Source organism: Schistocerca nitens, chromosome 5, assembly GCF_023898315.1.
Source record: "Schistocerca nitens isolate TAMUIC-IGC-003100 chromosome 5, iqSchNite1.1, whole genome shotgun sequence".
Classification (NCBI taxonomy): Eukaryota; Metazoa; Arthropoda; class Insecta; order Orthoptera; family Acrididae; genus Schistocerca; species Schistocerca nitens.
In genome coordinates this window covers 449,464,903-449,490,539 of record NC_064618.1, presented here as the reverse complement: position 1 = coordinate 449,490,539, position 25,637 = coordinate 449,464,903, and the positions used below count along the sequence as shown (strand labels likewise).

The following is a 25,637-nucleotide window of genomic DNA, read 5'->3' as shown; positions in this document are numbered from 1 at the left end:
TGAAATCGAGATTGTGATGCTCTTCTGCCAGCCAATCACAGCTCATGTAATGTGATCTAGCCAGACAATGACAACAGATATTCAGAGCACAGGATCCATGATATAGCCAGCCAATAGGAACATCTTCATTAAGCAGTGCGAACACAAAAGTTGAAAAAGTTAATGGTTTAAATTATTATATATACAGTATAGTTACAAGAAAAGCTAAGCTTTTACATATAATATTGATTGTCAAAACTTTGATTTTTTTTTCCCTGAGGGTGTGGTTGGGCAGTATCCTACAGGCACAGCTTAAATTGCAGCAGCTGATTATTCCTGACAAGCACAATTATAGCTTTCATTGTTGTGCACTGAATATTTTGTGGGTTACCTGGCTGAGTACATGTTTTGCTGAGCACTTCAACTTTTCCTATAGAAAAGCATCTTACATGTGTAACTGCTCAGGAACTCAATTCACAATTTTTTGAAGGACAATTACACTTTTTGCCATTTTTAATGCATAATTTGTAATCTATGAAACTAATTTTGAAGCTTGGTCTTTTTCAGCATGTGTTGCCCTTTAAGACATATCAAACAAAAATATGGCAGTAAAATTTCAAATAATGGCATAAATGGTTGGTCTTCTGAGCCCAAACTTGTTCTAAGTGGCTGATCCTCAAAGTGTTAAATTTTGAATGAGAGTTTAACGCTCCACGATTTAAGAAATTCATCACACAACATAATTCACCTTGCATGAAAGGAAATTTATTTTGAAAGTAACACTTCTCAAAACACCATTCACAATATTTTCCCCACAACGTATTAGAAATGTAATCACTTGTGATGTCCCACTCACCTAAACAAGGACCACAAGTGTTTTTCATGGGCCCCGCATTGAAAGCAGTTTGTTGTTACCGAGTGTTGCATCATAGTCTTCGACATTTTTGCTGTCAGCAGACACCTGTTGTGCACTGTCTTTGTAGTAGCCACCAGAAAGATCGCGGGAGGCGCACATTGGCACGGCGCGTCACGGGCGGTAGTTGCCGCAAGTAGAGTCCCGTCCACCAGAGGGCACGCGAGAATTCGGACGCGACCTCTGCCGGCGGAACAACAAGAACAACAACAACAACAACTCCAGCAGCACGGGCCGTGCCCAGTCAGTCGACATTGGGCATGCCTAGGACACAGTCCCGGTCTACGCTAAGTGAAGTGCGACGTAAACGTGAACAGTGCTACTACACAATTGGCGACGAGTAGGGTCGTTCTTTCGCGTGTTGCGTCGCTGTTCCGGTTTCGCAGTTTCTCCACGGCATGGAGGATTTGGTGCGAGTTTTGGTTGCGCAGCAGACGGAACTCATGGCCACCATGAAACAAGTGCTTCCGGCGTTGCTCTCCACGCCGTCTGCACCGGCGCAGTTCCCTCCTCCCTTTCCCCCGTATGCCGAGACGGAGGAGGATTGGGACGCTTATGAACATCGCCTTCGGCAGCATTTCCAGGCGTTTCATGTTGCCGATGCGGAGGTATGTCGTGCTCTCTTCTTGTCTTGGATATCTCCCTCGCTGTATCAAGTTTTGCGGCAGCTAGCGCCGTTGCAGGAACCCTCGTCCTTGGCTTTTGACGCATTGTGTTCGTTGCTGTCTTCATATTATCGCCGCCGCACGCATGTTGTGGCGGCTAGGGTCGAGTTCTATCAATGCAAGAAACGGCCCCATCAGTCTTACCGGGCGAGGGCCGCTACCCTGCACGGTCTTAGTCGCAAGTGTCATTTTGTCACGGAGCAGTCGCGAGAGTCGTATGCCCACGTTATGGTACGCGACGTCATTGTTCGTTCGGCCCCTGATAGGGAGGTCCAGCAACGGGCCCTGCAGTTAGAAGACCTTTCCCTCGAGGAAGTTCTGTCCATTGCTCAATCGTATGAAGTCTCTCACGCGGCAGGTCAACAGCTGGAAGCGTGGTGCGACGTTGCGGAGGTTCAGGGTGGCGCGGCCGCGTCCACTGTGTCCGGGGTGGATGACGTGCGAGCGGTACAATCCGGCCGTTACGGCCGCTCCCGCACGGCGCGTAAGCAGAATTCCGGCCGCCGGCCCCTGTTGCCGTCCTGTGCGTCGTGCTATATACATCACGATCGGTCAGAGTGCCCCCAGCGTTGGGCCGTTTGTCGCAAATGTAATAAAAAAGGTCACATTGCTAAAGTTTGCCGCTCAGCCTCAAAGGCATCGAAGGAAGCAAGTACAGAGGACATGGACGTTGACATTCAGGAAGTTTCATCTGGCCAGGCTCCCGACGCATCGGCCCACAAACTCTTTATTGAGGTGTCGGTTCGGTCGCGCCGGTTACAACTGCAAGTAGATACGGGGGCGGCAGTTTCGTTGTTGAATGCACAAACTTATTCCGACCTTGGATCGCCCCCATTGGCGCCAGTTTACCGGCGTCTACGTGGTTATGGTAAACAGTTCATTCCCCTACTGGGTCAATTCACGGCCGACGTGACTTACAAATCAGTCACTCGGCCTATTACTTTTATTGTTGTCAGTGATGCGAGCTCCGCTAACCTTTTTGGCCTGGATGCCTTTCAGGCTTTCGGTTTTTCTATTGGTGACTCCATACAGTTGGTCTCCGAAGACGTTCCCTATCACTCATTGGAATCTTTGATCTCAGACTTTCCAGATATTTTTGAGGAGGGCCTGGGGCGTGTTTCCGATTTTGAAGCTCACTTAACGTTGAAGGCGTCGGCTCGCCCGCGTTTTCTACGCGCGAGACAGATCCCCTTGGCTCTCCGCCCTCAGGTAAAGGAAGAGCTAGACCGGCTGACAGCCCTAGGGGTCGTTCTTCCCGTTTCTTCCAGTGAGTGGGCTTCGCCCCTCGTTATTGTCAAGAAGCCCTCAGGGAACTTACGTCTTTGTGGCGATTTCAAGGCCACCATTAATTCCCAATTGGTGGTGGACACCTATCCTTTGCCTCGTGCTGATGAATTGTTCTCCGCCGTGGCGGGTGGCCAATATTTTTCGAAAATCGATCTGTCGGAGGCTTATCATCAGATACCTCTTGATGAGGACTCCAAACGGCTGGCGGTCGTCAACACCCCGTTTGGCCTTTACCAATACCAGCGGTTGGCTTTTGGAATATCCAGTGCCCCGGCGATATTCCAGCGTTATCTTGAGCATGTCACGTCGACAATCCCTCATTGTATTAATTACCTGGATGACATAATTGTCACAGGCCGCAGCAAGAAGGAACACTTGCACAACCTTCGCACCCTCTTTCTCAAATTCAGGTCTGTGGGCTTGCGTTGCAACCTGCGTAAGTCAACCTTCTTCCAACCGTCCATTGAGTATGTGGGCTACACCATATCTCGGCATGGCATACAGCCACTAGGAAGTTTGGTCCAAGGTATCGTCAACCTTCCTCGGCCCACTTCGCTGAAAGAGTTACAAGCCTTTTTAGGCAAGATAGCCTATTACCACCGGTTCATTCCCAGGGCTTCCACTATAGCCCACCCCCTGTACTGCCTTCTGCACAAGGGTGTTCCTTTTGCTTGGTCGCCTGCATGCGAGCGAGCGTTCACCTCGTTGAAGGGCCTCCTCACTTCAGCCCCTTGTTTGGCTACTTTTGATCCCCGTAAGCCGTTGGTCCTGGCTACAGATGCTTCGCAGTATGGGGTGGGGGCGGTCCTGGCCCGTCGCAACGCAGACGGTTCTGAGCAACCACTGGCGTTTGCGTCTAAAACGCTTAGTCCCGCGCAGGCCCATTACTCCCAGGTGGAAAAAGAGGCTTTGGCCATTGTCTACGCTGTTACCAAGTTTCACCCTTTCTTGTACGGCACGAAGTTTCAGTTAATCACTGACCATAAGCCGTTAATATCGTTATTTGGCCCCACCTCTCAGATTCCGGATAGGGCGGCCCACAGACTACAGCGCTGGGCCTTGTTCCTCTCTAAGTACCATTATGACATTCATTTTCGCCCTACAGGACAGCATGCCAACGCCGACGCTCTTTCCTGTCTTCCGGTGGGCCCGGATCCTACGTTCGATCGAGAGGAGATTATGTGTTTTCATTTGGATGTGGCATCCCGCCAAGCAGTTGATGGCTTTCCAATCACTAGTTCTCGAGTCGCCAGGGAAACGGCGGCTGACCCGGTTCTCCGGCAAGTAGTTCGCCTCATTCAGCAGGGGTGGTCCTCCCGCCCTCCAGGCCGGGCCTCGGACCCTCTTCGTAATTATTTTCTTCTACGAGACCGCCTCTCGGTCTTGGAAGGAGTTCTCCTTCTGGCTATCGATGGTACAGCTCCTCGCGTGGTTGTTCCCGCAGGTTTACGAAGGGAGGTCCTCACGTTATTACATGCGGGGCACTGGGGTGTTTCCCGTACTAAAACCTTGGCTCGCAGACATGTGTACTGGCCCGGTATTGACAGAGAAATTGAGCACTTGGTGGCCGCCTGTTCCCAGTGTGCGAGCCAACAAGCATCTCCCAGGGCAGCGTTCTCTTCATGGCCGCCGGCAACACAAGCATGGGAACGTGTTCACATCGATTTTGCGGGCCCGCTTCTCAATGGCTTTTGGCTCATTGTCATTGATGCTTATTCCCGATTCCCATATGTGGTTCGCTGCTCCTCAACCACTTCAGAAGTTGCAATCCAGGCACTAGCAAAAATCTTTTCTGTGGAAGGTCTGCCAATCACCCTGGTCTCAGACAATGGACCGCAGTTTATTTCGCAGACCTTCAAGGATTTTTGTAGGCGCTTCGGTATTCGGCACGTTTGCTCTCCCCCCTTCCATCCACAATCGAATGGGGAAGCCGAGCGCATGGTGCGCACTTTTAAGACGCAGATGAAAAAGTATGTGCACGAATTTCCTGCAGAGGAAGCCTTGACGTTTTTCTTGACGGCATACCGGACCACACCAATGGGCGATCGCAGCCCCGCAGAGCTCCTCCATGGGCGTCAACCTAGGACTCTGCTGCACCTCCTCCGACCTGGTCCTCGCCAGTCTTCACAAAACGAAGTACCTGGCTTTCCACTGGGTATGTCGGTCTGGGCCCGTGGGTTTGGTCGCAATCCACGTTGGATACCGGCGGTGGTCCTGCGCCGAAATGGCCGCCGGCTCTATACCCTGCAGGCAGGGGATCGGGTGGTACGTCGTCACCAAAATCAGCTACGTCCACGTTCGGGCACCCACCCTCCGACCTCTCGGACACCGGCTTCCCCATTGCCGGCACCTGTATTGGTTTCACAGGGGACGTTACCTCCTCTCCCCGCTGTGACTCTGCCGCACTGCGATGGTTCTCAGCCTTGGCAGCCTCCAGTAGCTCCAGCACCGGCATCGCCATCATTCGAGATGCCCCAGCGAGAGCCGGCCCCCCTAGCAGGTTCGGTTTCTCAGGGGGCTAGTTCACCTGTGGTTGTCCCTTCCCCTTTGTCCCCACCACTGGGTCTTGCCCCTCCCGAGGTGGAACGGGATCCGGAGTTCGACAGCTTGTCACCCGTTCTGTCCCGAGCTCCGGTTGGGGGACGACGGGGGCCTCTTCGTGTGGGTCACTTCCAGCCGTATTCGAAGGTTCCAGCTCGAGGGTTGGCAGATCCCCTCGACTCCGGCCATCCAATGGATGTGGAGGTCATCGCTCCTGCCCGACGCTCCACCTTCCGACGCAGTGGATCACAGTGGCTTCACCCCCCGAAGGAGGAGGAGTGTAGTAGCCACCAGAAAGATCGCGGGAGGCGCACATTGGCACGGCGCGTCACGGGCGGTAGTTGCCGCAAGTAGAGTCCCGTCCACCAGAGGGCACGCGAGAATTCGGACGCGACCTCTGCCGGCGGAACAACAAGAACAACAACAACAACTCCAGCAGGACGGGCCGTGCCCAGTCAGTCAACATCGGGCATGCCTAGGACACAGTCCCGGTCTACGCTAAGTGAAGTGCGGCGTAAACGTGAACAGTGCTACTACAGTCTTTTACTGTTGTAAATAGTGCATTTTCTTTGTGTTATTTTCTTATTTATGTTTTACAGTTGCAGTATTATTCTGCAGCAGCAGGGTGAAGATATTCTTTGTTATAGAGTACCAAGCCTTACCATACAAAATTACAAAAAATTTAACTGAAAATTAAAACAATGAAAAGTTCCTGGAATTCTAATAATTCAGAAGTTTTTTCTGGGTATTTCCTGGATGAGAAAATTCCCAGGTTTTTCCCAGATCTCCCGGGAAGTATACACACTGATCACCACACAAACTTTAAATATTAATGAACACGTAACGATAATTTTAAAATGTGCTAGAACAGAACTTTAACACGGATTTCTCGCTCATCATGAACAGCTCATGATCGATCAGCTTACCAGCATTAGAGTCCGTAACAAAAAGGCTCAGTTCAGGGGGCCAATAACAATTTACAGTTTTTTGAACACTAGTCCACTGTTCATACAGATATTAATGGAAAGCTGTACTTAAAAATTAAGCATGTCTTTGAGACAATGACCAATAACTAAACTGGCACCTCCCTCAGACTGAAATGGTCAATTAACAGCGTACAACAGTTTTCCTAAATAAAGGGAAAATTATTTTTAAAAAATCCCAAATTATTATGAATACAATAAAAACTTAGTCAAAATGTCCTCTGAATGAAGACATTAGACTTGATGGCATTTGGTGTGGACACTGGATTTCTTACCCTTCCCTTCTCTCTCAAAGAAGAAAAATACCAACAAAAGATAAAATGCTTCACTTCTCATACACACATCACAATCACCAATAGTTAAACATGTGACAAACCAGACATGCAAGTTGTTAAAAGGTGACCATTTGAAAGGCTTGTACAAGCGAACCACAGACATTTGTTCCGTACCATATGAAAAGTGTCCATATATGGCACACAGATAAAAATGGGTTCTCATTTAAGGAGAAAAGAATAATTTAGAAAATACTGGTAGCCTTCATGTGCAGTTATCCATATTTCTGTAATTAGCAAATAGCCAGATGAAGAGAGAAAACTAAATGTTTGAATCTACAATATATTTTAGAGGCTACTGACATCATTCTTATAAAGAGCTTACAAGATATAATACAAGCATACACAAGCTGCAGAGAGTATTAACTGCAGAACTTATGTGGTAGTATCAAATACTTGTATGTCTCATGTTTAGACATCTTATTACCTGCAAAACATCATCAGGGGTTGAAATCATTCCACCCCATCTAGTTACTCTTGCCCTTGTCAAGGAATTGGACCACCTCAACACTTCATCTCTTTCCATTTGGTCCGCTATAGCTCTCATCGCTGGATTGGATATACGCATTGCTCGCATAAAATCCTGAAAGAATGTCTCTAATCATTCTTTTTGAACTCACTGCTCGGGAGACAAGGACCATTCAATAAATAACCAGAAAAGTTGTATAAAAACTACAAAACTTCAACAAAGTTTGTGCTTCTTTGTTATTTTTATTTTTTGATGGTGTCCTAGAACTATTACCAGAAGGGGCTGGCACACCTGTCTAGCGAATGGGATATTGAGAATCAGTAAAACAAGATGGCACCACCCTTGCACGTTTGCACCAAAGTGGAGCAGTGGAGGTGTCATTAGATTTCTGTTAGCTGAAGGGTTGAAACCAATCAAAATTCACCATTGCGTGGAAGTGCAATATGTTGAAAGTTGTTTGAGTCAAACACAAGAGTATGACTGGGCAGATAAATTCAAACAGGTTGTAACAAGTGTTGAATATTTGCCGGGTCCAGGAAGTTCTTTCTGTGCAGTCACAGAGAACAACATTGGCAGAATTGATATGAGAAAACAGGCATATTACAGTGAGTGATATTGCAGCAACAATGAACATTACTGTCAGATCAGCCCACCACATTGTTTATGATGTACTGACTTTCAATACTGTGCATGTGAGATGGTTTCCAAAACATTTGATATCAAAACGAGCAGTACGTGGGTGTGTGCAGGGAGACGTGAAGTTCACCTGCTTACCTCACCCCTGCATTCATGAGATCTGGCACAGATTCACTGAAACAAGCTCTTAGTGGCTCAAGGTAAAATGACGATGAGGTCTAGGCAGTAATGCGTAACTGGTTACGCACACACTCCCCAAGAATTCTGTGCACGTAGAATTGAGAAGCTTGTCCAGCACTGGTATAAGTGCACAGAAGTTCAGGGGGATTGTGTTGAAAAAATTACAGTGTTGTATCCCATTCTCTTAAAATATTCTTTAAAAAATGGGTTTCTTATTGAATGACCTTATAATAAGACTAGCAAGACTGCAATATTATAATATACCTTATATTTACATGAAGTTGTGGAGTGGTGAAATGAATACTGTACCCTACCAGAACCACCAAATAGCCAGTTCTTAAATTAATAACACTTCCATCAAACATAAGGAAAACACATGTCTTACGAAATTATTTCCAAATACAAAATAATAAACAATATTATACATCTCCTACATAATATTATACATCTCATCTTTTCATGGTCAAACTCAGTTTCCTAGAACTGATAACTCGTCTGTTATCAAATTATTTTCATTTTCACATTCAGTGTCCTAGCATGTAAGCAAACTTTAGGTGATGTTTACATCCTTCATGTATTTTTATTTCTCTTTTTATTGTGTGAATTCTGTGACACTTTATTCACACTTTTATCCTAAACACAACATACTTCTATCAACTGAAAACGTTATTTTCCAATCTTAGCTGAGAATTTTATTCTTTTTACTACAGCTTTCCTGTCTCTAAATCTAAGTATAATATTATTAATCTCCTGTCTACAATGTGCCAGCCAAGACACATGGAAATACTGTGGGCACAAATATTTGAATTCCAACAATGAATTCTCTTTATGATGTGCTACATGATTCACAGTCAATGTTAAAATGGCAGCTCAACCACTTACTTACAGTGTAAAAAACTGTAGAATTTATACATTTTGAAGCTCAAGCCTTCATCACCAGAATAATCATACAAGACTCTTTAAAACTGACCAATATAAAACGTAAACAAGAACAATAAACGTAATAATAAAATAACATGGCTACTTTCCTTCCACCCTGTCCTCTTAAGATTTAAATTCACATTGCCATCAACTGGTAAAATAGATTAAAACAGAACATATGTTGTCCTGGGTACTGGCAACATCACAACAACAGCAATATGCATATATAGCTAGTGTATCTTCCTGAATGCCACATCCTGGAGGCAAACTCTTAACTAATACAAGTGAGCACTTCATGAATGTAAACATGAAATCCAAAGAAACAAAGATGTACAACTATGTTGGTAATCCAGAAATTTAAATCTCATCTGTGGAGTCAATAATTAATAGATATTAAACAAGATCTGAAAAGTTTCTGTTTGGATTTTATGTTTACAATCGCGAACTGCTCATGTGTGTTACTTCTATGTTTGCCCACGGGAGGTGGCCTTCAGGAAAAAAACACTGGCTGTGTATGAGTAGTGCTGTTACTGTGACTCAGCCAGTATCCAGGATAACACATGGAATTCCATTTCAATCTACTTTTATCGGCTGAAAGAGATCTAAATGTACATCTTGAGAGGACATGGCTGCAACGGAAGTAGCCACATTATTTTATTATTACTGTTATTGTTCTTGATGATTTTTTACACAGTACCATCACATTAATGCGACCACCGCCTATGTTTGAAGTCAATGTGTAATATCCACTCACAGACAGAAGATGGAGGGCATTAGCAGCACATGGTATATAAAGCATGTCCAAAGAATGCAAAAAACAGAGTCATTGTCGTAATGCGGAAATGGAGTGATTTATCTAACGTCCAAAAGATCATAATCATTAGCTTTGAGTCCTAGGGTGGATGCCTTTCCATTGTTTGTAAACCATTCTTGTTTTGCCATAGTTAAAGTATACTAAGTGTAGAGAAACAGCCCTATCCAAAACTGGAGCCAGGGAAACTGTGGTGCACCACAGGGCATAAATGACAGGGGTGATCAACAGCTGTCGAGATGTGTACGCACAAGTAGAGTTGAGATGTGTGCGCACAAGTAGATGTACAACTGTTAAACATTTGACCACCCAAATGAACGAAGGGGCTATACTAAAAGTGTCTCCTCAATGACCGTTCTGCGGGCTCTACTGCGTATGGGCCTCTAGAGTACATGCCCAATTGCTGTTCACTGGTGATGAAGGCTGGAATTTGCATGCCAATACCACAATTGGATATCCATTGAGTTACAATAGGTGGCCTTTTTGGATGACTTCCATTTTATGCTCCACTGGCATGAAATGTCTGAAAACGACCACCCTGCAATAATTGTCAGAAGCATCCACACCTGAGGATGGAGCATTATGTTCTGTGGAATGCTTTCATGCCATTCCATGGGTTATGACATCATTCCTGAAGGCACAAACGAAGAACAAGTATGCCTCCATCCTTGTGGGCCATGTCGAACACTACATGCACTTTGTTTTTCCTCAGCACAATGGCATCTACCAGCAAGACAATGCAATGTGTCAAACAGCACACAGTGAACATGCGTAGTTCAAAGAGCACCAGGATGAGTTTACCATACTCCCCTGGCCAGCAACTCCCCCAATTTAAACACTATCGAGAATCAGGGGGACACCTCAATCATGCCGTGGGTCCTCAATCAAGAAACCTAGTGCAGCTGGCCATGCCACTAGTCAGCACAACTTCACACCTCTGTTGGTATCTTCCAGAACCTCACTTACGCTCTTCCTGCATATGTCACAACAGTTTGCACTGAAAAGGCGGTTATTCAGCCTTTTGGCATGTGGTCACATTACTGTGATTGGACAGTTTATATTGGTCACTTTTAGAGATTGCTTTATGGTTATTATGATGGTGCAGGCTCGACTTTTGAAATATGTAAATTTTGGTGTTTCTTTTTTAACCCTGTAAACAGGCAGCTGGACCAAATTTTAACAGTGATTTTTATAACAATGACCTCATAAGCATTATGGATGAAATCAAAGGGTAACAGTCGATGCCAATTTAACAATTCCATTTTTAAATTCATATTTTATTTTTTCTGAGAGAAATATTTATTGAAGCCTACCTTAGAGGCAGTTCAGGAGTTACACTGTGAAAAATTTATCAGTATTCTATCATTCAACAATTTAAGCATTTTTCAAACAGCTGAAGTGCACCTATAATTAGAAGTTTGAAATTTTTATTTATTTATTTATTTATTTACACGTCTAGTTTGGTAGGACCAAACTGGGGAGCAAATCTCCAAGGTTATGGAACGTCTCAGTACATGAGCTCCCGGGATTGGAATGACTCCTTACCCTCTCCCTTAAAACCCACATCCTTTCATCTTTCCCTCTCCTTCCCTCTTTCCTAATGAAGCAACCGTTGGTTGCGAAAGCTAGAATTTTGTGGGTATGATTGTGTTTGTTTGTGTGTCTATCGACCTGCCAGCGCTTTCGTATAGTAAGTCACATCATCTTTGTTTTTAGATATATTTTTCCTGTGTGGAATGTTTCCCTCTATTATATTCAAATTACAACATAAAAGTTATAACACACAAAATGTTTATGAACCCAAAAAAAGTCAAGCCATAAGTTTAAGTAGATGCAATCAACATTTTATAAGATTAGAATCAGCTTAATTTTTCAAGGAACTCCTCAACAGAATAGAGGGAACGACCCATGAGGAAACTCTTCAGTTTTGATTTGAAAGTGTATGGGTTACTACTAAGATATTTGAACTCTTGTGGTAGCTTATTGAAAATTTTGCAGCAGTATACTGCAGACCTTTCTGCACAAGAGTTAAGGAAGTCTGATCCAAATGCGGGTTTGGTTTCTGCCAAGTATTAACTGAGTGAAAGCTGATAATTCTTGGGAATAAGCTAATATTGCTATGACATATGCAAATGAAGGTCAACAAAGTAGACTAATTTTAAAGGTAAATGATCACTTACTTCAGGCCCCATTCGAAAAGTAAAAATGGCAGCATTAAGTCTCTGAACAAGATCCTGAATGTGGGCTTTCCAATGACAGTTTACTATCTATCTGAACACCTAGAAATTTGAACTGTTCAGTTTCGCTAATCATATGCCCATTCTGTGAAATTAAAATGTTGGGTTTTGTTGAATCGTGTGTTAGAAACTGTAAAAACAGAATCTTACTGTGATTTAGCATTAGTTCATTTTCTACAAACCATAACTTGTGAACTGCACTGTTTGAAACAGAGCCCATGTTGCACACAACAAACTTGCTAGTGCCATCAGCAAACTGAAATATTTTAGAATTAGCCATAATACTAGAGGGCATATCGCTTATATGAATACGGAACAGGAATGGCCCCAACACTGATCCATGGGGCATCCCCCGCAATTTGACTGTACCCCACTCAGACCTCACATCACAGCCATTCTGAATAATGATCTTTTGCTGTCTGTTGTTATAGTAAGATGTGAACCAATTGTGAGCTACTCCCCATATTCTGTAATGGTCCAACTTCTGGAGCACCACTTTGTGAACACAAACACCTTAGTTAAATCAAAAAATGTGCCTAGTGTTCAAAACCTTTTGTTTAACCCATCCAGTACCTCACAGTGAAAAGAATATAGCATTTTCAGTTGTTAAATGACTTCTGAAGCTGAACTATACATTTGATAGCAAATTACGTGATATAAAATGATCAATTATCCTTACATACACAGCCTTTTCAATAACTTGAGCAAACACTGATGGCATAGAAATAGGTCTAAAATTGTCTATATTATCCCTTTCTTCCTTTTTATAATGCCACTTTACTACTGAGTTGTTTAATCATTCAGGAAACTGACCATTCCTAAAGCAAAAATTACAAAAATGGCCAAGTACAGGGCTAACATGTGCAGCACAGTACTTCAATATTCTGCTAGGCACTCCATTATATCCATGAGCATCCTTAGTCTTCAGCGATTTAGTTATTGACTCAATAACCCTCTTGTCAGTATCACAGAGGAGTATTTCAGCCATCAGCCTCAGAAAGGCATTTTCCAAGAGAATTATATGATTCCCTGTAGAAACTAAACTTTTATTTAATTCATCAGCAATGCTCAGAAAATGGTTGTTTAATACTGTACATATATCTGACCTATCAGTAACAGAAATGTTTTTACTGCGAACCGACTTTATATCATCGATCTTGTGCTGCCGACCAGACGCTTCCTTCACAACTGACCATATGGTTTTAATTTTATTCTGTGAATCAGCTACTCTATTTGCTTACAACATACTCTTTGCCTTCCTAATAACATTTTTAAGCACCTCACTATACTCTTTGCAAAGGGATACTGTAGCTTGATTGTGACTACTTCTAACATTTTGATATAATACCTGCTTTGTTCTACATGATATCATTATCCCACTAGTCAGCCACCCAGGCTGCTATTTACTGCTAGTACCCCATTTAGAGCATTCTAATGGAAATCAACTCACAAAGAGCATGAGAACTGTGTTACCGACACTATAAACATCCTGCCACTCTTGTTCCTTATCAAGGTTTAAAAAACTCTTGACTGCCATTGGATTAACTTTCCTACATATTTTGTAATAGTATGCAACATTTGAGTACAAAAGCCTTTTAGTGTTAAAATTTGTGCATCAAGGTCTGAAAGGCCATTCACCCTTTTACTAAGAGAATGCCCATCTAGTAACGAAGAATGAATAAAAATATTGTCTATGGCTGTGCTACTGTTCTCCTGCCTGCACCCTAGATGGAAGAAACACATCCTGCATCAGATCATATGAGTTTAGGAGATCTGCCAACATCCTTTTTATTGCACAATCACATACAAAATTAATATTGAAGACACCACATATAACTAATTTCTGTTACTTCCTATAAAGTGAACCAAGAACCCTCTATAGCTTGAGCAGAAATGCTCTGAAGTCAGAGTTAGGGGACCTATAAACAACAACAATTAGAAGTTTCGTTTCACTAAATTCGACTGTCCCTGCACAACATTCAAATATCTGTCTAGTGCAGTGCCAATGTCTCTGGATTCAAACGGAATACTGATTTTTTTAAGTAAATGGCCACTCCCCACTCCACAAGAAACTCCTTGAAAAACAGCCAGCTAATCTGTATTCTGGTAAAGGAAGCCTCTGAAGTGTCAATTTATTTAAGTGGTACTCTGATATACCAATAATGTCAGAGTCAACATCCATAAGCAGTTCACTACCTTTATTTGTAATACCTCATATTTTGATGAAATGTGTTAATTCCTTCTCTATGTGGATTCCTGACCACCTCTGAAGGTGATTCCTTAGTTAGAGGGACTTCCTTTAAGCAAGTATACCTAACAGCTGACTTGAACCTAAAAAATGTGCAGCTCTAACACGAATTACTACAGGAATTTTTCCGTGAGTGTTCACATCACCGCCCACCACATTGTCCTCTATAAGCTTTGCCAGCCTCCCCTTCCCATACCTACTGAGGTGCAGGCCATGCCTAGTGAAACCCGATCTACTGACACACTCAACTGGCACCAATGCAATGTGACCCATGTCCTCTGTCATCAATGCCTTCTCCAGCCCCATGTTAACATGCCTAACAGCCGATTAAGGTGATGCCAATCATGAAGCTGAAACAGTTGCATGAAATGCACATTATTGCCAACAGTTTGAGTAGCTATCTTTACCAGTGATTTTCTTATAGCCATTTTTTACATAGATGTTGCTACAGCTTATTAAAATTTGCTTCGAGTCACTGACTAATTACAGTAACTCAAGGGCAATAATCACAATACAATTTAAATACCAAGCTAAAAAACCTTCATAGCAAGAATACCTCCCACTTTTTAATAGTAAAATATTTTTTGTAATTTCCAGGTTCAGTCTGAGAAACTAACAATTTTTCATTTGAGAGTCACTGGATACTGTAGTAAAGGCAATTAATTTGCATTTGTTTATCAGTAGGTGCAATACCCACCTTTGTGGCAAAGAAGGCTACCACATTCCAGTGAACTGACATGATCTGGAAGTACCTTGTTCAAATCAAGTGGTGGGAAGGGAAGGTCCCTGTGATGCTAATGGAGAGAAGTAAGATATGTGGTAACATACGGTTTCATCAGACATCATATTATTCATCCGTTGTCATTTGTCAGGAACCACTATTTACTCCACAATTTTGTACGCTAAATTTTATTTTCATATAATCCACGGCAGGTTTTTGTTCTGTCATGGTCAGCAGAATGCCACATACTTTGTCCTTTGGGCATCCAAGATTAACTGTTTTCTAAAAGCAGTGACCCCACCACCACCACCACCACCACCCCACAAACATTTCTGCTATGGGTACACTCTGTGAAATCAATTTTGTCCACCTAAAAGACATTACTTACTTTGTTTTGGGCTTCTTTTATTGTGACTGTGTAATCTCTCTCTCTCTCTCTCTCTCTCTCTCTCTCTCTCTCTCTCTCTCTCTCGTGTAATACTGGTGACACTGTCCCACATTTTGGTTTTCATTAATAATAAACTGATTAATATAAGTTCTTTCAATCACAATCACTAAAGCTATCATCTGTCAGGGAGAAAGCAGTGTGATAAAGTTATTCTGAAGATGCATAATTTGACTGCAAAGTAGGGTCTATGTACCAGACTGTACAAATATTATGGATGCAAAAAATACTTTCATGTGACTCTTCTTTCCCCCACATCTTAATCCCCTTTTAGCGTATCTATTAGGCAATTGAAATATGTAATCTTTACACTCATTGATGATGACATCAAAATCAGCTATTATTCACCATACATCATTTTTATTAGTTGCACTTAGATTGTTCGTAAGAAGCAGATTAAAAATAAAAATAGTTTCTGACACTATTAATTAGTATACTTATTTTAAAGTGTGATACAAGAATGGTCGACAGAAAATAACATATGTTATATGGAAGTGATTGGTGCTTTGTACAGGTTATATATGCGAAAAGCTTGAAACAATGAACTGGGTTATGCAATTGTTTGAATTTAAAGTGTGACCAATATACAAAATGGAAATATTTATTCAGTTTAAATCTTTCCAAAACATAGTTTAAGCATGAAATATATGATAATTCATGACACATACCTTTAGTAACTGCAGTTCACGCTTTTGTTCATTTATCTGGAAACGTTGCTCAGCCATCTCTTGCTGGAAATCAGTCATTTTTTGCTGCTGTGAGTGGATCAATGCACGCAGTTCTCTCACACAGTTGTGCTCCTTTAATTCGTCCTTAGGAATTACCAGGCCACAGCCTTGTTCACATGTTACAGGTCGTTTTGGATTATGTTCACATTCTTCCAAATGTGATGATAAAGAGTCCAGTTTCATCACTGATGTGCAGCCATAACTTGCATTATCACATGTTATATATAACCTGAAATAAAATTGACCCATAATGGATTACTTGCAATGGAAGTAACATTACCCCCACTTAAATTTTATTTTTCTCACTTGTATCTTTATGGTTCAAATGGCTCTGAGCACTATGGGACTTAACTGCAGTGGTCATCAGTCCCCTTGCATCTTTATTCTTTAACCTATACTTCAGTCTCCACAGGTAAGTTTGTTACCATACTCTTCAACATGAAACACACATTTAAGCTGTGACAGCAAGTAAGGAAACCTTTCAACCATTCATGTCTCAATGTAATCACAAGTAATATGGAAAGAATATTTACTGGTTCATTTGTATTGCTTAAAAATTTCGTCTAATTGTTACTCACTAATTACCTAAACCTATCCTCCCACATACTGTATAAAATAAATAACTTCCCTACCCCTTGTAATGGTCGCCTAGTCGTAGATATTGCTATAATCGCACTATTTCACTCCCATTTACGGAGCTTGTTAGCACCTGATGTTAGATTGGCGCCATTAAAATACATTATGGTAATCGCTGCTGCTTGTATTTATAACCTTGTCAAAGAACTACTAAAAAGAGATATAGTTTATAAGTCACACGTACATCTGCTATCATAAATTGTGCAGAAAAGTTATTAATTTATATCAAGTGACATAATTTAACAGGTTATTAAAATGACAGACAGATTTTTTGACTTTACAGAATAATTCTTTGTTACAAAAAGGCAGTTTTTTAGAATTTTGTCAACTGACTTCTCTAATTTGCCTAAATAAGTAAATAACATGAATTATTAAGAATTACATTGGTTTTTGTCTAAAATAGGAGTGTTTACATGAATACTGAGTGAAAACGGTCCTAGTGAACAAATAGGTTTCACTGGGTGATTTTTATTTAAGGAGATCCAAAATACGTCAGTTGGTCACTATTTTTCGTACTTCATATTAATTATTTAAGATGAACTTAGTGTTTTTACATGATGACATTTGCTGTATCAGAGATCAAGTGATACTAACTTTTGTGTGGGTCAGTTATTCAGTATAATTTAATGGGTTGACTGTTTATGGAGATATGTTATGCAATCATTGTTAACATACACAATAACTTTTCTATAATCATAAATACTCGTTAAACTGGTTGAATTTGGAGGGTATCGCATACTTCGGTAAAGTAAAGCCTTTAATAGGTTCCGTTACAACCTGCACTGTTGAGAAAATGCAACCTGCTGGCACTACCATATTCTAGATTTTAGCTGTTTTGACCATTAACAGTGATTCTGCAGCTCTCCTACTCATAAAATTTACCATTGCACTGTAAATGAGTCAGCAGTTCATTACTGGCAACAGCAACTGTGTCAAAAATTCTACAGACTAAGTATGGTACCATCTAGCCATTCTACCTATGTCCACCACAAATAACCTCAGATATTATCTAACATTTGTTATAACAGTGTTTCTCTACCTGGAAAAATCTTTTTTCTGCAAACAAAGTGTTGGGTAATCAAAGTAGTTCTTACATCTAAAGAAGAAACCTCCCAGTAAAGAGGCTCCCAACTAATGCTAAATTTTATGCAGAAGACCCGGGTAGAGGAAAGAAGTGACAATGCATAACGTTTATGAGACATGTACACCACTGGGAAACAAATACATTTCCAGAAGTAAATAAACCAATCAGAAACAGGAAATCAGAATAATAATTGTAACTTAATACAGATTTCGCCTGACATACTGAATCAATAAGACATTTTATATGCAGATCATTAAACATGAGAGCTTCTTACTATGTGTGGTATTGTTAACCAAAGAGCTGCCATCAAAAGACTATACATGACACACAATGTAGGAGGGGACTGTAATTATAATATGATAGCTGATTTGGCAGATGTGTGACCTAGCATGTGAATGATCCACTAAGACATCAAATAATGCAGTTGAAGATGGCAAATGGTAACAGAGGAATTTTGCACAGTCTAAAAAGGTTGCTTGGAAGTTCTCACAAAACATACTATACCGATTATGTTTCACTTTGCAAGGTAACATCAAAAAGGAAACTCAGAATAAGGTGCAACAAACATGAAGACAAATCTCCACAACGTCAGTACCCAAACTACATAGAGAACTAATACTGATTGAGGCTAGCCACATCAATGGTTTCAGTGATGAAGAATGAGAGCACAGTCAGTAGCTCTAATAAATAAAAAGTGTACAACTTTGCTTCTGCCATTTACCAATAGGTGGAGACAACGGTAAGTAGCAGTTGAAAGAAACAGATCGCACACGTCAGGCAGTTAGCTTGGACCTCTGTCAACATAACCTCATTCAAACATTTGTCAATTTGTGTCTGCATTATAAAGTTGTTCTTGATTGAAAATGTCAGTTTACGAGCCTAATTCTCATAATCTGCAGGAGGTGTTAGTGTTTTGTTTCAATATGAAGAAAACAGTGGCCGAGTCTCATCGAGTACTCTCAAGTACGTATGGTAAGGACGCTATTAGTGAAAGAATGTTTCATGAGTGGTTTCAAAATTTCCAGAACTGTGATTTTAACATCTTATACCAGCATAATGGTGGAAGAGAGAATGTTTTCGAAGATGTAGAATTGGAGACATTGCTGAGGGAAGACTCACCTCAAACTCAAAAAGAATTGGCACGATTAGTGGGAGTGACTCAGCAAGCCATTTCAAAACATCTCAAAGTTATGGGCATGATTCAGAAAGAAGAAACTTCGGTCCCATGTGAGCTGAAACCAAGAGACGTTGATCAGCGTTTGTATGTTTGTGAACAGTTGCTTCAGAGGCAAAAACGGAAGGGATTTCTGCTCGCATTGTGACCAGGGACGAAAAATGGGCTCATTACGATAACCCTAAATGCAAAAAATCATGGGGATATGCCATGTTTCCACGTCGAAGGCCAAACTGAATGGTCACAGCTCCAAGATTATGCTCTGCATTTGGTGGAACCAGCTCGGCATCGTGTACTATGAGGCGTTAAAACCAAGCGGAACAATCACAGATGCTCGTTATCAAATGCAATTAATGCATTTGAGCAGGGCATTAAAAGACAAATGGCTGATAAAGTGATTTTGCAGCACGACAACGCTCGACCCCACATTGCAAAATAGGTCAAAATGTAATTGGAAACGTTAAAATGGGAAGTCCTACCCCACCTGCCGTATTCTCCCGACATTGCTCCCTCTGACTATCACCTGTTTAGATCAATGGTGCATGGCCTGGCTGACCAACACTTCTGATCTCATGAAGAAGTCACAAACTGGATCGATTCGTGGATTGCTTCAAAAGATAAACAATTTTTTTTATGCGGGATTCTTACACTGCCCGAAAGATGGGAAAAGTAGTGGCCAGCAATGGAAAATACTTTGAATGATACATGTGTACCCAATATGTTTCATTAAAGCCTCAAATGTTGGGAAAAAAAACAGTGGAAGCAAAGTTATACACCTTGTAGTTGGACAAGATCAGGCCTTGAGGACTTGCAATATCTCACACCTTGCACTGCTGAGACATAACCCAGTCCATTAAGTTTTGTGGTTTTATGAAGTTTTTGCTTTCTTATATTCTTTGCTCAGTTTCCTATATCAGTATCATAGTATTAGTCAGCTGCAGGTTTTGTAAGCCACATCCTTTGTGAGTCAACAACACTTCCAAAATAGCACTCAATTACCACTTTTGAATCACCGTCCCCATTTAATGTCACTAAAATTATTTCACACTTCAAATCTGACAAAGCTGGCCGGATATATTAATTACAGCTACAAACATGCTTGCAACACCTACGTTGAACATATCTTTATAATACATATTCCCATTAGCATTAACTGCTATTAACTTCTGGTTTCTGTGCCAAGTATTATGTGGGCATTATCACCATTTATAACAGACTAGTTCTGGGGGATTTTCAGTGACATTTCTCCAGTTAACTGATATTGCATTAACATTTTCTTTATCTGATCTGCCATGCTGTATGCTATTCTCTGTAATTAATGAGGTTTAATTATTAAACTCTCCAAAACCAGAATGTAATTCATAGGCCTGTTTCTCTGCCCTAAAATATCTACAATGTACATAAACTATATTCTGCTACCCTAGTATCCACTTTCTGTGTGTGTTGCTTTTTTGACCTGTTAAGGGTAGCCCTAAAATTTTCCTCCTGCCACAAATTTTCCTTCTGGTGGCAGAGATTGAGAAATCTGCATCAAAAAATGATCACAGAATTGTCTGGACATCTGGCTTAAAAGCCTTGCACTCTGTTCCAAACCAGCTGACAACAAGTGATTCTGGAAAACATCCTGCAAAATTTTAGATCAGTTTCCACAATATATATGACAGTAGTCTTCAGTTCAACTGGTCACTTGTAGGAACTAAACCCAAGCAGCAGGCATCATTCATTCATGTCAACATGAGCCACATTTAGCAACCAATTGCACCCAATGTGCCCAATGATAATGGCCTCTTTTTGATACACTCACTACTTTCTACAGGGCTTCCATCATTTGCCTAGTGTTGGAGCTCCCAAAGCAAGCACAACCTCTGCACTTGTCTGGGCCTTTCAGCATATCAACCCCAATCTCAACAGAAGAGATAACGACTGCTTACTCAGACTTACTCTCAGCAATGAGCTAAGCATAAGGGGACAGTCAGTATCAACTTTCTCTTTTTCCCCAGATATTCGTGACCTCACACTTGGGTGAATGTGAGCTGGCACAGCTGAGTATCTCTAAAGGTACTGTAATGTCAGGGACCTAGGAGTTCACGCAATTACACCAAAGATGAAAGACAAATAGAACAAATGTCCCACTTCCCCTATCAATGGCAGAAACTATTACATAAAAGATGTTAAGTTTCAATGCATCAGTTTTACTATACAGTAAAAAATAAAACCACAACAGATACACTGCTAAATTCATATGTGAGAATAGCAATGATTACAAAGGTATGTGGATGATGAGCAAGGTCCCCTCTTCAAAGGGAAAATCAAACATATAAGTAACTGATTGAAGTCCTTGTGGGAAAAGAAAAGTTGCAATCTACTAGAAAAAAGGATAAAAATTTATGCGACAAGAGGCACAGACGAGCAATATTGAGGAGGGGGGGGGGGGGGGGGGGGGAAGGATTACAATGTAAGGAAATGCGATGTGATGTATTGCATAAAGTAATTAATGCAATACCATCCAACAATGAAGAGAAATGCATAAATGCAATACCGCCCAATAATGAAGAGAAACGCATAAAATTAAGTTGAAGATTGACCAAAGTTTTAGGCCCGAAAAGACAGATTACTGGTAGGGGGAAAGAAAAGGAAAGTTTATGTTTCACATAAAACAGCACAAGAAAACAAAACTTTGTTATTAACTTGGTTCAATCATTGGTGAAACACTATATCAATGTTTCTCTGAGAATTAACAACTGAACAGCATAGAAATATGATTTACTGATAAGTCCTTAAAAAAATTATTTACCTGGAGAGCAAGTTTCTTAAAATACGTGGCACAGGCCTCAGCTGTGCTGAAGTGATATTCTGTCGGTCAACTGGGCATGTTGGTTGTCTTGATATCCATTCCTGAATACATTCACGACAAAATGCATGCTCACATATGGGGGCCTAATAAAAATACAGAAAGCCTCTTTAAATGTACAAAATATGAACAGTTCACTCTTCACAATTTAGTACAAAAACTCACCTGTAGAGGATCCTCAAGAACACCTGAGCATATTGGGCAAACTAATTCCTCATCGACTTCACCCTGAAATCTGTTTACCTCAAATCCCATTCCTCAACAATATTGATTTTTTGAAACAGCTGCTGCTGGTGTCAAGATGAATAACGGGAGGAAAACACTGTAACAATAATAAAATTTTATATAAATTCCTTAAACTGACAAGACTACAGCTACACTTCTATTATATACATTTTTCACATTGACACTAAACTGAGACTTTATCCAAGGAAAGAAGTAAAGGTTTTAGTGGAGATGCATAGTATGAAAGCTAAGACAGCTTTCAATGTTGCACAAGGCATTTATGTATTAATTCATGAAACATTATTTATTAGAAAATGCATTTATGCATGGCAGTGAATATTATATAGAAAATTAGCAAAAAATAGAAAAGGATACAAGATTATCATTGTTTATGCCACAAGTGGCAGTACACAGTAGATAAGTTCAATATGACATGATTATCAGATCTTGGCAGTACAACATATTAAGACAGAATTCAAAAGTACTCTTATCTGGATGAAATTTGGGACTACCAACCCAGATGCCTTACGTAATTCATACAACACACCATATACGGCAATAGGTGTAGTGAACAAAATGTTGTTGTTAAAGAGACACATTCCTGTATGCATTTATCACATTTTATATCTCCTAAAATAAGCCCAACACAACTGCAGTAATGAATCCCAAAATACAACATAGTAGCATGAACAAGAAGGTATAAGGTCTATGAAAGACTGACCACAATCAATAAATACTTTGTTCCCAATACTATGAGACATGATTAAAACACACACACACACACACACACACACACACACACACACACACACACACACACACACTTCTGAGCTTTTTTCTTTTCTTTTTCTTTTTCTTTTTTTTTGAAAAATATACAATGAAAACTTGTAACTTTTTTTGAATTTCAAAATTATGTTTTAAAAATACAAAGAGTCACAGGATGTTAACTGTCTTGAGAAATGATAAAGTGGAAGAAAAATGATTGAAATGGCTCTGAGCACTATGGGACTTAACATCTGAGGTCATCAGTCCCCTACAACTTGGAACTACTTAAACCTAACTACAGTCTGATTTAAAGTAGTTGTCACTTGACAGGCAACGGGCTGCAGGGCTCCCGCCACCAATAAACCAATGGCAGCAGACACTGCCGGCTGCCACTGCATTGCCACTTCGCTCTGCTGAGCTGACTAAGGCATTGTGCCAGCCAGTCAGTCCTCAGCGAGCCGTTGCAGGTGAGATATTTGAGTGACTTGTAGCTTCGCATGTTTACTATGTCTGATGAAAGCAGTCGCAAGAAGGGGAGGCCGAAGCTGCACACTCCTCGAAAACCTCCAAAAAGTGGCAGACATGGTGTCGTTATACGCAGTCAGGTGCGTGAATACGTGTGTTCCATAAGGAAGTATTTTGAGAGAGAGAGGGATGCAGGAGGACCTCTCGTTCCTTTCGATAAGGTGGTGGAGCGAACTGCAGCTGATCTGCAAGTTAGCGAATGATCAGTAATAAGAACCTACAAGGAGAAATTCACGAAAGAAGGCTCAAGTGAATCATCTAAATTGGATACACCTGGGAGAAAGAGGCGACTACAGAAGAGGGTCACAAAAAAAAGATGCCATTCGTCGTCAAATATACGCATTTTATTCGAGGAAGGAGTATCTAACACTAAAAAAACTACATGCTACCCTCACAGCGGCTGACCTGTTTCAGGGTAGTAAATCGTCTTTGTTACAAGTTGTGAAAATGTTAGGATTCTGCTATAAATCCACCTCTGGCAGAAAGTTACTAATGGAACGCCAAGATATTGCAGCCTGGCGATGCCGCTTTCTTAGAGAATTAATGGTGACAAATTTTGATGATATCGTTTGGCTTGATAAAACGTGGGTGAATGCAGGACACAACAGTTTTTAATAAAAGGCTGGACAGAGGGTACTCCAAATTGTCTGCTGCTATTCAGTTCAAATAAGACCACCGACTACCACAGTGAGATGAACCACAATACTTTTGTGAAATGGTTTGAAGACTGTGTGCTCCAGAACTTAACAAAAAACTCTATCATTGTAATGGATAATGCTCCTTATCACTCAGTAATACAAGATAAAGCACCCACAAAGGCAACGAGGAAAAACGACATTGTTAGCTGGTTACAGAAACATAAGGTACAGTTCGACAGTAATTTGACAAGGGCAGTATTATTAGAACTTGTATCGCAACACACGCCAAAGAACCCGATTTACATTGTGTATGAAGTAGCAAAAAAATATGGGCATAAAGTGCTCAGATCGCCTCCTTACCATTGCCATTTCAATGCAATAGAGCTGATTTGGGCTCAGGTTAAACGGCATATTGCTGCAGAAAATAAGAAATTCACATTAACCGAAGTGGAACGCCTTTTGAAAGAGGCAGTTGAAATTGTGACATCGGAAGACTGGCAGAAGGTAGTGCATCATGTGAAAGGAGTGATACAGGACGCATGGAACAAAGAAGGTATCTTACAACAAAGTGTCAAAGACTTTATTATATCTGTCAATACGAGCAGCGACACAGATAGTTCCACTGACTGACTCTGAATTAAGCAGTGTTTTCGCATTGTCTGATTAGTGTGTAGTGTACTTACTGTAATTAAATATTGTGTTTGTGAATTTATTTCGATTAATTCTTATTCTTGTTGTGAGACTAAGAAATACTGTTTGGCCAGCTCTCGTCATCTCCTTACGGTAAGCTAGACTGAATTTTAATTCTATTTAATTTTGTATTCACACCAAGATGTTATTCAATGTGTGTAGTAGTTTTTGAGATTTGCAATATAAGGAAGAAAACTTTTCCGGACACGAAAATTTCTCACACTTAAGTAGTTAATGTAACAACGGCCCTAATTAAAATTAAGAAAAGATATTTGATATGTTTATAGATACCACTGAGACCGATTCTGTATGTAAATTTCAAAATATTTACATAATATTTATAGGAGACAGAGATTTTAAACGTCATACTTGTTTTGAGTTCTGTACTGATAGGGTTGCTTAAAAACGCTGTTTTCAGAAATTTATATACAGGAAACGTAATGCACTACGAAAACTTTTAAGGATTCTTTGCCAAGTGCATTATTTTGGTAATGAATGGAAAAAAAATATTTTGCTGTGACACCAGTAGTTTTTCTGTAATGACGTGATAAGTTAGAAGCTGTTTGCAAAATCGAGAATTTAAATGTTTTCAAACAAATTAACGTAACTCTTGTCCTAATTAAAATTAAGAATAGATATTTGACAGACAGAGTCATTGTAGAGACATACATCATATGTGGTTTGAAATTTTTTACTTACTTTTTGTAGAAGATACAGGCTTTAAAACGTTTTTCTATCGCCGGAGGTAGCGATGGGCTGAGGTGGCTGCCTCCAGCCAGTGCTTGACGTGACAACGCCGCAACTTCGCAGCGCAAACATCAAGTGACAACTACTGTAAATCAGACTGTAACCTAAGGACATCACACACATCCATGCCCGAGGCAGGATTCGAACCTGCGACCGTAGCGGTCGCGCGGTTCCAGACTGAAGCGCCTAGAACCGGTCGGCCACTC

The 25,637-nt window shown here is 40.9% G+C and overlaps 1 protein-coding gene across 3 annotated transcripts in view; it reads right to left on the bottom strand.

Annotated features, from left to right (window-relative positions):
• LOC126259492 (E3 ubiquitin-protein ligase NRDP1) overlaps window positions 1–25,637 on the bottom strand; it is a 72,056-nt gene that overhangs the window by 31,550 nt on the left and 14,869 nt on the right. For all 3 annotated transcript variants that reach the window (XM_049956332.1, XM_049956334.1, XM_049956335.1), the window contains exons 2-5: window positions 22,007–22,163; window positions 21,785–21,927; window positions 16,037–16,325; window positions 7,128–7,283 (exon numbers count right to left, since the gene is read on the bottom strand). In XM_049956332.1, coding sequence (XP_049812289.1) covers window positions 7,128–7,283; window positions 16,037–16,325; window positions 21,785–21,927; window positions 22,007–22,096 — 678 coding nt within the window. In that variant the 5' untranslated portion in view covers window positions 22,097–22,163. The remainder of the gene's footprint in view (window positions 1–7,127; window positions 7,284–16,036; window positions 16,326–21,784; window positions 21,928–22,006; window positions 22,164–25,637) is intronic.